The sequence below is a fragment of the Mesoplodon mirus genome (genome assembly GCF_964341445.2).
Source record: "Mesoplodon mirus genome assembly, chromosome: 8".
Taxonomy (NCBI): domain Eukaryota; kingdom Metazoa; phylum Chordata; class Mammalia; order Artiodactyla; family Ziphiidae; genus Mesoplodon; species Mesoplodon mirus.
The window spans coordinates 112901739-112916944 of NC_138984.1; the positions used below are offsets into that span (position 1 = coordinate 112901739).

Here is a 15206-nt window from a genome sequence, read left to right on the forward strand (position 1 = left end):
TCAGCATAAAAGTTTTCATACAGAAATAGTATTTGATTTTATATTGCTTCACAAACAGTGATGCATACAGGTATAGGTTGATACTCTTTAGTTTTTTCAAAATTTACGAAGACGTTCATCACGGCATCACTTATAATAGAAAAAAAAACAAAAACTGGGAGCAACCTAACATCCAACGACAGCCGAACAGTTAGACAAATTACGGTAATTAACTTTATGGGAAATTATACCGTCATTAAAATAATCATTATGTAGCAACGTAAAAACTGATTATGATATATTAAATAAAAAGGATATTTTGTATATTGTCATTGCAATTGTACTTTAGGTGGGAAAACAATAACTATTAGGCTAGGGTTGTGGGATTGAGTCATTTTAAAATATTGCCCCATGTTTTCTGTAATTTTGGTATATTTTATTAAATATTAAAAATAAATCAGTAAGTTGGACGGTGCGATCACGAGCTCACTGCTCCAGTGCGGAGACAGATGACTTCCCTTCGTTCAGCGGTCCCATTCGAGTTTCCACAGCTGACGTGTCTTGGTTTCAGGCCCCAGGGACGGCTCTCTGCGGGCCCCGGAACAGATCTGTGAGGGACCAGGATCCCAGCGAACGCTGCGTCTTGCTGGCGCTCTTCCAGTCCTAAATATCGCATGGGACACCCACCAAAACCCATCTGTTTACCTGAGAGGCAAACTTAACTGGGGTCCCTGTATTTGCACAGCCAAGCCTGAAGCTCGGCCTCTACGACCACCCACCTGCCACCCCACCCCACTCCTCGCAGCCGCCGCCGCCTCTCCCAACGCGCTCCTCCCCCTCCTCCCCCCTCTCACCCCCTCCCGGAGCCCCGGCTCCACCCCGCCCCTGCCGAGCCCCGGTCCCCCGCACCCCAGTGGCTCTGGGCCGCGGAGCCGGCCCCCGCCTCCAGGCCCGGCGGGCGAGCGCGCAGGCGCGGAGGGCGGGCGCCGGCGGAATGGGGACTGCAGCGGCTGCAGCGGCGGCGGCCGGGGAGGGGGCGCGCAGCCCGAGCCCCGCCGCCGTGTCGCTCGGCCTGGGCGTGGCCGTGGTGTCGAGCCTGGTGAACGGGTCCACGTTCGTGCTGCAGAAGAAGGGCATCGTGCGCGCCAAGCGGCGAGGTAGGGCGGGCCGCGGCCCTGCTCGGGGTGGGGGCGGAGGCGTGGAGGGAGCAGCCGCCGGCCGTGGGGAGGGGAGCCGCCGCGGGGGGCGGGGGGGTGTTCCGGTCGTCGCCGCAGTGGGGTCCGGAGACGGGGCGGGGCACCTCGGAGGGCCAGCTGCGCGGCGCGAGGCCCCCTAGACCACCCGCAGCGCAGGCGCGGACGCGGTCCTGTGCGCCAGAAGCGCCGCCACCGCGGCCGAGCCTAGTCCTCCAGCAGCTCCGGTGGCAGCCTGGGAATTAGCCGGTGCGCCCTGAGCGGTGGTAGTTGTGTCCCCGCCACGGTTTTTCTCCCTTCCCGGCGCTGGCGAAGCCGTCTTCAGTTTTATAAGGTTTCTCCAGCTGACTTCTTTCCTCCCTCCCAGACCCAATCGGTTTGCAGACGTGCATCCCAGCGACCTGCCCTCTGGTTGGCGCCCAGGCGTCCCTGTCACCCGCACCCACCGGCTGCTAGGGAAAGCTTCCTGTTTGCAGTATCCCCCGAATGGCCGGAGCCCAGTGCCTGCTCAGAAGGAGCGACGGGGCTCCCGCCTTTGCTGTGACTCCAGCCTGGGGTGCACTTGGAGGGCAGGACCTGCTGACTTCTCGCCCTGCAGTGGCCACACCAGTGCAGAAGTTAAGAGCTGTGTGCTAGGCAGGCCGGGGTGGGACCTGCGGGCCAAGGATGCGCTCGCTCTCAGGGTCGAGCGAGAGGTCTGACCTTTCCTGTGGCTTCTGTTCCTGGGGTCCTTGATTGAAGCACCTCTGGTTTAGATTGGACCCATCTGACTACAAGTGATCTTCAGTGTAAAGAACACTCAAGGAAGATTAAAACCACCAAAACTGGGCCAACTGAGTATTCCCTGGGTGGATAAGCCCCCAAACACCACTGCTTATCAATGTGGAAAGTGTAAGATGTAGCAGAGTTCTTTGCCAGTGTTCTGTGCTAAGAGAGGCCCGAGACAGTTTACTGAACGCAAGATGTAGCATGCTTTGAAACTGAAACTGAACGTGTCCAGAAGGACTGAGAGAGTCTTGTGGTTGTTCTACAAGAATAGTGTTAGGGCTTCCCTGGTGGCGCAGTGGTTGAGAGTCCGCCTGCCGACGCAGGGGACGTGGGTTCGTGCCCCGGTCCGGGAAGATCCCACAGGCCGCGGAGCGGCTGGGCCCGTGAGCCATGGCAGAATAGCGTTAGGGGCTCTCTGAGAAGGGGGAAACCGCCAGGTCATGGGTTTAAGAAGAAGTAAACTTATTTAATAGTTCGGATTCTATAATGCAAGTGAAACTCTTGAGTGCCCTGGATGATCAGCCAGGAGTGAGGAAAGAGATAAAGGGACCTACAATCTTGAGTGAAAATATAAAACCATAGATATTTGTTAAAGAATTCAACTTCGAAGTGAAAACATTGCAGTCTGTACATAAAATCTAAATAAGACCAAGCGTGGTTTCCCTAGGATGCAGATGTATCTCTACGGTAACAAATGCACATCTGGCAGTGGCACACTGTTCAGGGAGCACCTGTCAGTTTGAGGGGCTCCAGGGGTGGGTGACATGTTCGTCATGATTCAAAAATAAACAACACACGTGCCCTTGATAGGATAGGTACATGATCTCCAAAACCCATGACCCCAGTCTAACCATGAGCAAAACATCACACAAACCTGAATTCAGGAACAACCTGCAAAGGCCCTCACCAGTCCTCCTGTCAAGGTCGTAAAGTCTGACAGACTGTCGCAGCCAGGAGGAGCCTGAGGACACATGGCCATAAGACGTTAGGTAAAATCTAAGGAAACCTGAATCTAGACGTCAGTTAACAGAAAACAGTAACTATTGAGTAAAACTAAATATGTTATTTCAGCTCAGCTTATGTGTTCAAGGGAATTAGTGACTAAGAAAATAAAAAAACAGCAACCTGAAAAAAAAAACATTATTCACGCTTTTATTTATACCTGCAGACTATGCCCTTAAATAAATGAGTGAAAATGTGGTATTTGCTGATTTCTTACTTCTCCAGTTACTACCCACCACTACTAACTCAAGCTACCTGGCTTGCTCGTAATGGTGGAAGACCGACATATAGTCTTGTTTTGATAAATTTAGTTTTGATTTGTTCAACAGATATTCACGAAACTCTTAAGTATGTGCCAGGCACCGTTGTAGGTATTGAGGATGCATAGTTTTAGCATCTCCTCCCCCTGAAACCTTTTTGTACCTCTGCTAGTAAGCAGCATAGTTGTCCGTTGTGAAATGACTGAAATGGGGGAGATGGGAGGCAAGAGGGGGTGGCTAAAAACTGGGGAGTCAAGTTCTTGCGCTAAGGGAGACCTGATGGTCTTACACTGTAAAAAGCTGTCTCACTGAAAGTTTCAGCTTTCTTGCATTGCCATGCACCAGCGTTTCTTTCAGGTCTCAGCTTCAGGAGAGCCAAGTTCTGGTCACAGCCCTTCCTTTGTGGGGGAGGAGTTGGGGTGCCGCTTTCTCTGTTCCCAGCTTTCCCTCACTCTTGAGAGGACCTTCCCAATGAATGGAATGTCATTCATGGAATGGAATGGATAGGCTAGGAGCACCATCCACAACACAGGCTCAAGGTGAACTAACTGCCTCACTCCTGGTGTGGCTCTGAAAGACCCTGAAGATGGGAAGAGGGCAGGGGACACCTGGGGCCACAGGTCATTGATAGTATGTTTAGTGTTAGAGCCCACTTGAAGCAGAGCTTAGAAGAGAGAAACAAGGTGACCATCTAGTCTGAAGATAAGTTGTTGAAAGCCAGTTGCAACATTAGACTTCTGTGCGGATGGATAGGTGAGGATGGCCTGGGAGCCTCTTCACTGTGGGGGGATGATGTCCTGCCCTCAGACAGACATTGTGGAGACAGCCTCAGGAAGGTCATAGAATTGCATAGATGAGTGACTCTGTAGAATGTCCTAAAAAAAAAGGCAGAAAATAACAAGCATTGGTGAGGATGTTGAGAAATTGGAACCCTTGTGCACTGTTGGTGGGAATGTAAAATGGTGCAGCTGCTATGAAAAACAGCAGGGAGGTTCTTCAAAAAATTAAATGTAGAATTACCATATGACCCAGCAATTCCACTTCTGAGGATATATATCCAGAAGAAATGAAAACAGGGACTTGAACAGATATTTGCACACCCATGTTCATAGCAGCATTATTCACAGTAGAGAAAATGTGGAACAAATTGTGGTATATACGTTCAAAGGAATATTCCTTAGTCTTAAAAAGGAAGGAAATTCTGACATGCTACAGCATGGATGAGCCTTGAGGACATTGTGCTAAGCGAAATAAATCAGTCACAAAAGGACAAACCTTGCATGATTCCACTCATATGAGGCACCTAGAATAGTCAGATTCACAGAGACGGAAAGTAGAATGGTGTTGCAGGGGGCTGTGAGGGGGGGGGGTGGGAAGTCAGTGTGTAATGGGCACAGAGTGTCTGTTTTGGAGGATGGGTTAGTTCTGGAGATGGACGGTGGTGATGATTGCACAACAAGGTGAATGTACTTAATGCCATGGAACTGTACACTTAAAAATGGTGAAAATGCTAAATATTATGATATATATTTTAACACCATAAAAAAAGTCCTTTTCAGGTTTCACAGTCTCCTTCCTGAGAGGAGTACAGCCTAGTGGTGTAGTCACACTGCTAAGATGCTCGGAATGAGTGAGTTGTCTCGTGAGAGTGGAACCTGGGATCCAAGCAGCCCACCTGCTAGGCTCAAGCCTTCTGTACTGATTTTGGAGGCCATGTGCTCTCTGGTCATGGAATGTACACGTTTTCTCCTCGCCTCTCTTGCCATTCCCAGGCACACACCTTGGTGCGTGTACCCCCAAACCCAGAGCTGACACACACACATGTTATCTTCACTCCTGCAGCCCTTTGACTGTGTGGTTAGCTTCTCCAGCTCCTGTACACCCTCCAGACCCTGACGGATGGGGTCAGCTTCCTCTCCTGCCGTGTGACTTCTAGGTGCCTGTCTTTAGCCCCTTCCTGCCCCTGAAACCTGTGGTGTGATGGCTTGTTCACTTGGCTGTGCTCCCCCTGGGTCCTGGCTCTTCAAGGCAGGGCACATGTCCCGTCCACTGGGAGGCATGTGGTGGACACTCAGTAATGCTCTCTAATTGCCCGTGAGTAACCCTGGAGTGGAGGGTAAAACCAAACCTCGTATTTTATTTCCGAGCTTTCTTCAAATTATTCAGAGCTGACCTCGTTTACCTGTGGCCTCTGCTAAGTAACAGAATCCAGAGTTACTGCTAGATCTGAACATCTGTAACCCTGATATCTATCTAGCTCCAAGGGGAGATGGTTGATAAGAAACATGTGAGACTAGGGCGAGTGTTAAGAGCATTTGAATGGCTCCACAGCCTGTACATATCTGGTTCACAGCCTGTACATATCTGGTTTACTTGATAGTATTTCCATGAGAAGAGAAGATAAAGAAAGCTGCTGCTTACAGAAGACTTATGATGTCCCGGACTCATGCATCTGTCACGTTCCATGGGCTGGCTGGACTCAGATGGGCCCCGCTTCCTTGGGGTCTCCAGTGGGCTGCGGTCAGATGGTGGCTGGGGCTAGAGTCATCTGAGATGACTTCTTCCTCTCTTGTCTGGGATAGCTGAGACAGCAAGATGGTTCCTGAGCTACCTCCCTCCACCACCTCTTTTCATCACTGCATATACTCTCTCTCTTTTTTTTTTTTTTTTTTTTTGCGGTACGCGGGCCTCTCACTGTTGTGGCCTCTCCCGTTGCGGAGCACAGGCTCCGGACGCGCAGGCTCAGCAGCCATGGCGTGTGGGATCTTCCCGGACGGAGGCACGAACCCGTGTCCCCTGCATCAGCAGGCGGACTCCCAACCACTGCGCCACCAGGGAAACCCCTTCCATGTACTCTCTTCACACGTGGCTCCTGTGGGCTTCCTTACACTGTAGTGGTCTCAGGGAAGTCAGACCCATTACATGGTGGATAGCTTCCCCTAGACCAAACCTTCCAAAGGCTAAGGTGAACGCCGAATGGATCCCTGTGCCCTAGCCGTGGAGGTCTGGCAATACCACTTCTGCCACATTCTGTTGGTGTACTCAGGGCCAACCCAGGTCCACTGTGGGAGGGGATGGCATAGGGACATGGATCCCAGGAGGTGTGATACAGGAGAGGAGGTTGAGGCATGCACCCGATACAGGACTGGCGGCACCAGGATTTGAACCCAGCTTGGGTTGACTTTGAAGGTGGTTTTTCTCTGCTGCTCCCGGTGGGAAAGGTGAGGGGAAAGATACATAAATTCACCTATAGATAAGACTTTTCTGATGAGGGGCTTCACAGTCTATGTGGAAAAAGCTGGTACTCGGATACTGTTTTATTATAAATAAGTATAATAATACCCCAAACATTAAGTATTAATAATACCCTGAAACTAAGGCAAATAAGAATTTCTTATCATTTTCATGTGACAAATGTGGGAATAGATCACTAATATAAATTCCTACATGAAATACCTTTGGTGTTCATGAATTTCTGTTGGACAGAGTATATTTTTTCTTCAAAAATATTTATACATAAATAGTATAAAATATAACGTAATTTATATTTCCAGCCCTTTAAGTCCTCAATGAGTAACCAGCCAGTCCTTTTTTTAAAAAAAAAGGTAGCCATGAGCGGCTAAAAAAGACCACTTTTCAAGGAGAATATGCTCAATCCCACACTCCCTAACCCCACACTCCCTAATGTTTCCGGGCCAGGAACCTGTGACTGTAAACTGACCCCTTTTAGATATTGCCTGGATCAGCCAGGGAGGGTGGGCAGGCAGAGGGTTTACCTTGCATGTTCATGCCCAGTCAGAGCTCTTTGGTATGGTATGCTTACTCAGCAGAGTATATCATGAATTCCCAGAACCTGGGCATAGTCATGCTTTTAAAAGAGCATCTTGGGGCTTCCCTGGTGGCACAGTGGTTGAGAGTCCGCCTGCCGATGCAGGGGACACGGGTTCGTGCCCCAGTCCGGGAGGATCCCACATGCCGCGGAGTGGCTGGGCCCATGAGCCATGGCCACTGAGCCTGCGCGTCCAGAGCCTGTGCTCCGCAACGGGAGAGGCCGCGACAGTGAGAGGCCCGCGTGCCGCAGAAAAAAAAAAAAAAAAAAAGAGCATCTTCTTCTTGGTTATAGAAATATGGTCATTGTTTAAAATCTGGTAAGTACATACAATTACGAATAGGAAAATAAAAAGCATTCGTCTCCTCACCTTCAGGTAACCACTGTTACAATTAGGGTGTATTTCTTCCTAGTCACATTCAATACTTATATTTCAAAATTGAATTTTAATGAATAAATCCTGTGTGCAAAAATTATATAACACATATGTAGGGTATAGAGAATAATAAAATAAACACCCCCTATCAGACATTCCAAAAAATTATATATATCTTTAAAATCTTAAAAAAACCCTTTTTACTATGGAAAATGTCAAACATATACATAGAGAAAATAGTGTAATAGACCCCCATATACCTATCCGCCAGCTTCAACAATCATTAGTCTGAGCCAATCTCATTTCATTTACACCCCAGTGCCACTCCTCTGCCTCCACCCCAGTGGAATTTTTGAGACAAATTCCAGGCAGGATACCATCTCATCTATGTATTTCAGTGAGCATCTCCTTGTTAAACATAACTGTAATACCTTTATTGCACCTAAAAATTAACAATAACTCTTTAATATTCTCACATACCTGGTCAGTGTTCAAATTTCCGTGATTATCTCATCAGTTTTCCCCAGTTTATCTTTTAGAACCAGGATCCAGTTTTGATCCATACATTGCTGTTGGGTGGTACACCTCTTCATCATGTACTTTGAAAACCGTGTGCCAGTTTATGTCCTGTGGTTGCTCTCAAGTCTGTCATCCCCATGCTGTTAAATATCCTTTGAAAAAATATTCAGTGGCTGCATGAATGTTACCATTCTCCTTTTGTAGGACATGAGTGTTTCCAGTTCCTTTGCTAGTATAATATGTTATATTGAGTATCTTTGCATATGAATGTTGGGATAGCTCCCTCAAAATAGAGTTTTAAAAGTGGTGATGTTTCAATAAACTGTGTGTATGTGTATATACAGTATAGTACGTGTGTGTATAGGAGTCATGACTGAGAGCTCATTTTCTTAGATTGTTCTGTTCACATCAACAGAGCCTGACAGTACAGGTATAAATGCCTGACATCTACCTGTCGTGCAAACAGGAATTGGCCACTTTGGCTTCTCTGTACTCAGGGTGAGTGGGGGCAGCCCTGGTTTCAGAGAAAGGGAGAGGGAAAATGCTGCACTAAAGGTGAGGAGGAAGAGAACACTTTTCAAGGGCAGACACCGTGCCTCGGGAGTCTTTATAAGTCTTTGTATTCACCAAGGAACGTGATGCTTCCAGTAAACATTTGATAGAGAGCCTCCCTGGAGGGAGTATGTGTTAATATACACTGGACTTATTCCCCGTGAAACATCGAATGTCATTTCTCGCAGAAACTGTGAGAAACTGTCACACTGGTTATTGCATTATGGTCAGCATTGTGTGGGCTAACCTAGAAGTTTAGCTATTGTTTATAAACTATTTTTTCTTTTTAAATATTGGAGTATAATTACATATAGTCAGCTACGTAGATCTTAAGGGTCAGTTTGGTGAGGTTTTTTTTTTTTTTACAAGAATGATTTTTTAAAATATTTATTTATTTTTATTTATTTATTTTATTATTTATCTTATTTTTGGCTGCGTCGGGTCTTAGTTGCCGCACACCAGATCTTCGTTGCGGTGTGTGGGGCTTCTCTTTAGTTGTGGCGTGAGGGTTTTCTCTCTCTAGTTACGGCGCACAGGCTCCAGAGCACGTGGGCTCTGTAGTTTGCATCACGCAGGCTCTCCAGTTGAGGTGCGCTGGCTCAGTAGCTGTGGCGTGAGGCCGTAGTTGCCCTGCGGCATGTGGGATCTTAGTTCCCTGACGGGGATTGAGCCCGCGTCCGTGGCCTTGGGAGGCAGATTCTTTACCACTGGACCACTGGGAAAGTCCCAGTTTGGTGAGTTTTGACAAATCAATATACCTGTGTAACCAACACCTCGGTAAAGAAGTTGATTATTGCCGTCACCCTAGAAAGTTCTCTCGTGTTCTTTTTCATCCTGTCCTCCCTACACCAGAGGGTCTGCTCTCCTAGTATCCATCTGCATAGATTGAATTAGTTTTGCCTGTTCTTGAACTTCATATAAATGGAGTCATACAGTATGTATTCTCTTATGTCTACTCTTCTTTCTTTCTTTCATCATGGTTTGAATATTCATCGTGATATGTGTATCGGTCATACTTATATTGCTAAGTAGTGTTCCATTGTTTGAATATACCACAATTTGCTTATCTATTCTGAAAATTTGGTTGTTTCCAAATTTTTGCTGTTTGAGGAAAGCTGCAATGAGAGTTCTTACATAATTCTTTTTTGACTTAAAGTCTTCTTATCTTTGGGGTAAATACCTTGGAGCATTGCTGGATCATTCAGTGCTGGATCATGGAGGAGGTATATAATTAAATTTTAAGAGACTGCTGAGCACTTTCTAACCACAGTTGTACCATGTTACCCTCCCATCAGCAATGAATGAGAGTTCCAGGTGCTCCACATTCTCTCCAACATTTGGTGTTGTCATCTGTTTAATTTTAGCCGTTCTGGTGAGTGTACAGTGGTATCTCATTGTGATTTTAATTTACATTCCCCTGATACCTAATGATATTGAGCATCTTTTGATGAGTTTATTGGCCATTTGTATACACTCTTTTTGAGGTGTCTTTTCAAGACTTTTGCCTGTATTTTACTGGATTGTATTGTGCATTATATATAACATGTATGTATAATCTGGATACAAGTCCTTTGGCAGATTTAGGAATTGCAATATTTTCTCTGAGGCTTGTCTTTTCATTTTCTTAATGTTTCCTCTTGAAGAGCAGACATTTTTAATTTTGATGAAGTCTAACTTATCAGTTTTTTCCTTCTACATGGTTAGTACTTTTTGATTTCTGCCAAAAAAAAGTCTTTGTTTCTCCTCAGGTCACAATGGCATCCTCCTGTGTTTTCCTCTAGGAGTTTTATAGCTTTAGCTTTTACCTTTAGGTCTGTAAGCCATCTTGAGTTAATTTTTGTATATGAGTGAGGTATGAATCAAGGTTCAGTATTTTCCCTACTGGTATCCATTTGGTTCAGCATCACTTGTTGAGGAAATTTCCCTATTGAATTATACTGTTGCTTTAGTCCATGATCTGACTGTACATGTGTGAGTCTATTTCTGAACTCTATTCTGTTTTATTGTGTATGTCTATCCTTAGGCCAGTCTGTACTGATTATGTAGTTTTATAATCTTAAAATCAGATAGTATGTCATACAGTTTTGTTCTTCTTTTTCAAGATTGCCCAACTATTTCTTTGGGAAAATGAGTTCTGCATATCTAATAACCAACATACAAAAGAACTTCAAGTACTAAATCCATTCGTAAATTGGTGAATACCAAGTGCTCAAATTGAGTCTAATTAATGCCCTCATCTAGCTGTGTTGGTGTCAGGAAAGAAATTTTCTTGATAGTCCTTTTTTAAGAGCTCTGTAAAAGCTACGTAGCATCTTTTTACACATTTTTTTAACGTTACGGCATTAATTAATTCGTAAAGGACTTAGTGATCCACTCTTGCTTTGCTGATACGAGCAGCTCTGTTGTTGCTGTCCAGAGCACACACGAGTGGAAGCAGTTTTGCTGTGGTAGAACCAGAAAGTAAATAAACTAGACGACAGCCTGTATTTCTGTGCTAGAAAGTCATATTTTAAGGACATTTCTGATACACACTTAAACCTAAATGGAAGGTTTTGAAAGCCACGAGTCCATGGTTGGACAACATCAGTACCAATTGATACTATCATCCTGACAAGTCTCTTCTGTATTTGCACAACACTTCTTTGTCTTGTAGTTCAGCTGTTATAAACAACCGTTCAGCTCTCAGTGAGCATCCAGGGTTTCCAGTATGAGGGGGAGAAAAGTTCTAGACTTTAGGCATTGCTACCTTTGCAACCCACACCTAGGAGTGGAGGGGAGGAGGCGTGAGTATAGTCAAATAAACAAACAGAAAACCAGTGTTCTACAATTCTGAGGTTCCTTGTTCTTGCTAAGGCCAGAGAACTTGAAAAGTCCCAGCTGGGAAGAGGATGAGCATGGCCGTAGGCTTGAACAGGTGCCTCTGAGGGTGTCAGGGGAGTAACTTTAGGATTTTTAGGGACAGTGATGAAGGTGAAGCTGTGAAGAAACCAAGTCATTTTAGGACGTAAGAAAATAATATCTATGACAGGGCCAATGGCTGACAGGGAATGCAGGTTCCTCGGAATTCCTGGCTGCAGGAGGATGGAACCTGGGGCAGCCAGCTCAGTGAGGATGCTAGGCACAGGTGGATGGGCAAGAAGAGCCATGGGCTACTTCCGTGGGCACTGGGGATCTTGCTGAACTGGAGCCCTTGGGGGCCATGGGGAGCAGCATCACTTTGATCTACACTTAGGGGTGTGGGGCAAGTATCCCGACAGAAAATCTTAACTTACTTAATGTCCATGGAAGCAGAAAACTTTTGCCTAATATTGGCTTAAAAGGTGAGGGTGATCGCAATACCTTTGGGTTTCAGCAAACACAAGCTCCTCCTGGGGAGTATGAGTGGGAGGACCCTAGACACTTGGAACTAACCTGTACCCTTTGACTAAAGGGAGACCAAAGGCTTGTTATAACTTCTCTAGCCTTGGATACGTGTTATCCCAGGTTCTTCCCCATTTTAGTGACAGAGTCCATTTCAGACTATCAAAAGCACATGCTGTGTGGTCGTTAATGGTGTGGGGAAAACTATAGCAGTGAAAGAGGAGAGCCTCAGTGGGTCCCATTGTGCTGGCATCCTTGGACAAGCTTTCACTGCAGGAGTGTTGCCCACATTCTAGCTGCTGCTGTAACAGTGATCCCATGACTTCGTAAGCACTCATGACAAAACTGTACTTATCACAGTAAAAGGAATTGGCCTTTCCCTGCCCCCAGCATAGACCCCCAACAGAAAAGATTGTGACTGATTCCTTGATCTCAGAGTCCCTAAAATCTTTTGAATATTATATATAGAATTTTGAAAAGCTGTTGAGTAAATTATTGTGTACATCTGCTATAAAAACAAGCTTCAAGATCTAGAATGAACTGTGTTCACAGTTATTTTAAATAATAAGCAAGAATATTTACTTATACACAAAAGAGAGCAGGAGTGGCCATGCTAGTATGAAACAGAACAGACTTTAAGGCAAAAATTGTTACTGTAAAAAAAAAAAAAAATCATGTTTGGGCTTCCCTGGTGGCGCAGTGGTTGAGAGTCCGCCTGCCGATGCAGGGGACACGGGTTCGTGCCCCGGTCCGGGAAGATCCCACATGCCACGGAGCGGCTGGGCCCGTGAGCCATGGCCGCTGAGCCGGCGCGTCCGGAGCCTGTGCTCCGCAGCGGGAGAGACCACCAACAGAGAGAGGCCCGCGTACAGGAAAAAAAAAAAAATTGTTACTGTAGCCAAAGGACATTTATTTTTGGCTGCATTGTGTCTTCGTTGCTGCGCACGGGCTTTCTTTAGTTGTGGAGAGCGGGAGCCAGTCCTCGTTGCGGTGCACGGGCTTCTCATTGCTGTGGCTTCTCTTGTTGTGGAGCACGGGCTCCAGGCACGCGGGCTTCAGTAGTTGTGGCTCGTGGGCTCTAGAGCACAGGCTCAGTAGTTGTGGCACACGGGCTTAGTTGTGCTAAGAGCTTTGTTATTTATTTGTTATTTGTTAGCTTTGTGCTAAAGAGCTGTACCTGTTCTCAGAGGTATTGCACTAGGGAAGCCCAAGAAGGACATTTTATAACAATGAAAAGGTCTACTGTAAATCTATACTTGATTTCCTTTGTTTTCTAAGCTTCTTTAGGGTATAAAATAACAAAGTTTACATTACCTTTATTATAAGTTACAACAATATATTGTTGGGTTTGTAACATAAAAAATGTAACATATATAACAATAATTAAATAAAGACCACTGATCTGTTCTTTGTATAAATTTGGTTTTGTTGAAAAAATTTTTAATTGAAATATAGTTGATTTGCAATATTAGTTTCAGGTGTTCAGAAAAGTGATTCAGTTATTTATATGTATTTTTTCAGATTATTTTCTATTATAGGTTACTACAAGATATTGAATATTGTTCTCTGTGTTATACAGTAAATTCTTGTTGCTTTTCTATTTTATATATAGTAATGTGTATCTGTTAACCCCATACTCCTTATTTACCTGCCCCTCCCTTTCCCCTTTGGTAACCATAATTTTGCTTTCTGTGTCTGTGAGTCCGTTTCTGTTTTGTATATAGATTCATTTGCATTATTTTTAGAGTCCACATGTAAGTGATATCATATAATGTTTGTTTTTGACTTAACTTCACTTAGTATGATATTCTCTAGGTCTATCCACATTGCTACAGATGGCAATATTTCATTCTTTTTAATGGCTGAGTAATGTTCCATTTTGTGTGTGTGTGTGTGTACACACACACACACACACACACACCCCCCACATCTTCTTTATCTGTTCATCTGTCGATAGACACTCAGGTTGCTTCCGTGTCTTGGTTATTGTAAATCGTGCTGCTGTGAACATCAGGCTGCATGTATCCTTTCAGATTAGAGTTTTCATCTTTTCCCAATATATAACCAAGAGTGGGATTGCTGGATCATATGATAGCTCTATTTTTAGTTCTTCAAGGAACCTCCATACTGTTTTCCATAGTGGCTGCACCAATTTATATCCCTACCAACGGTGTAGGAGAGTTCCCTTTTCTCCACACCCTCTCCAGTATTTATTATTTGTATACTTTTTGATGATAGCCATTCTGACAGGTGTGAGGCAATACCTCATTGTGGTTTTGATTTGCATTTCTCTAATAATTAGCAATGTTGAGCATCTTTTCATCTGTCTGTTGGCCACCTTTATGTCCTCTTTGGAGAAATGTCTATTTAGATCTTCTGCCCATTTTTTGATTGGGTTGTTTGCTTTTTTGATATTGAGTTGTATAAGCTGTTTATATATTTTGGAAATTAAGCCCTTGTTGGTTGTGTCATTTGCAAATATTTTCTCCCATTCCGTAGGTGGTCTTTTTGTTTTGTTGATGGTTTCCTTTGCTGTGCAAAAGTTTTTAAGTTTGATTAGGTACCATTTGTTTATTTTTGCTTTTTTTTTTTTTTTCGGTATGTGGGCCTCTCACTGTTGTGGCCTGTCCCGTTGTGGAGCACAGGCTCTGGACGCGCCGGCTCAACGGCCATGGCTCACGGGCCTAGCCGCTCCGTGGCATGTGGGATCTTCCCGGACCGGGGCACGAACCCGTGTCCCCTGCATCGGCAGGCAGACTCTCAACCACTGCGCCACCAGGGAATCCCTATTTTTGCTTTTATTTCTTTTGCCTTGGGAGTCTGATCTAAGAAACTATTGCTACAATTTATGTCAGAGAATGTTTTGCCTATGTTCTCTTTTAGGAGTTTTATGGTGTCATGTCTTATATGTAGGTCTTTATGCCATTTTGAGTTTATGTTTGAACATGGTGTGAGGGAGTGTTTTAATTTCATTGATTTAGGTGACGCTGTCCAGCTTTCCCAACACCACTTGCTGAAGAGAATGTCTTCTCCATTGTATATTCTTGCTTCCTTTGTTGAAGATTAATTGACCATAGGTATATAGGTTTATTTCTGGGCTGTCTATCCTGTTCCATTGATCTGTCTGTTTTTGTGCCAGTACCATGCAGTCTTAATTACCGTAGCTTTGTAGTATTGTCTGAAGTCTGGGAGGATTATGCATCCAGCTTAGTTCTTTTTCTTCAGGATTGCTTTGACAATTCTGTGTCTTTTTTTTTTTTTTTCAGATTCCACATGTAAGGAAAAGACATGCTCTAAAATAGCCACAGTGTGATTAGCACGTTTGGGAAATTGAACAAGGATTCTGTACTAATAGTTGATCATTGTTC

The 15206-nt window shown here is 44.9% G+C and overlaps 1 protein-coding gene across 2 annotated transcripts in view; it reads left to right on the forward strand.

Moving 5' to 3' along the window:
- Positions 1 to 904: 904 nt before the first annotated feature.
- Positions 905 to 15206, forward strand: part of NIPA1 (NIPA magnesium transporter 1) — a 40114-nt gene continuing 25812 nt past the window's right edge. The window contains exon 1 of one of the 2 annotated variants that reach the window (XM_082630008.1): positions 905 to 1136. In XM_082630008.1, coding sequence (XP_082486134.1) covers positions 974 to 1136 — 163 coding nt within the window. In that variant the 5' untranslated portion in view covers positions 905 to 973. The remainder of the gene's footprint in view (positions 1137 to 15206) is intronic. The other variant, XM_082630007.1, reaches the window with a different exon arrangement.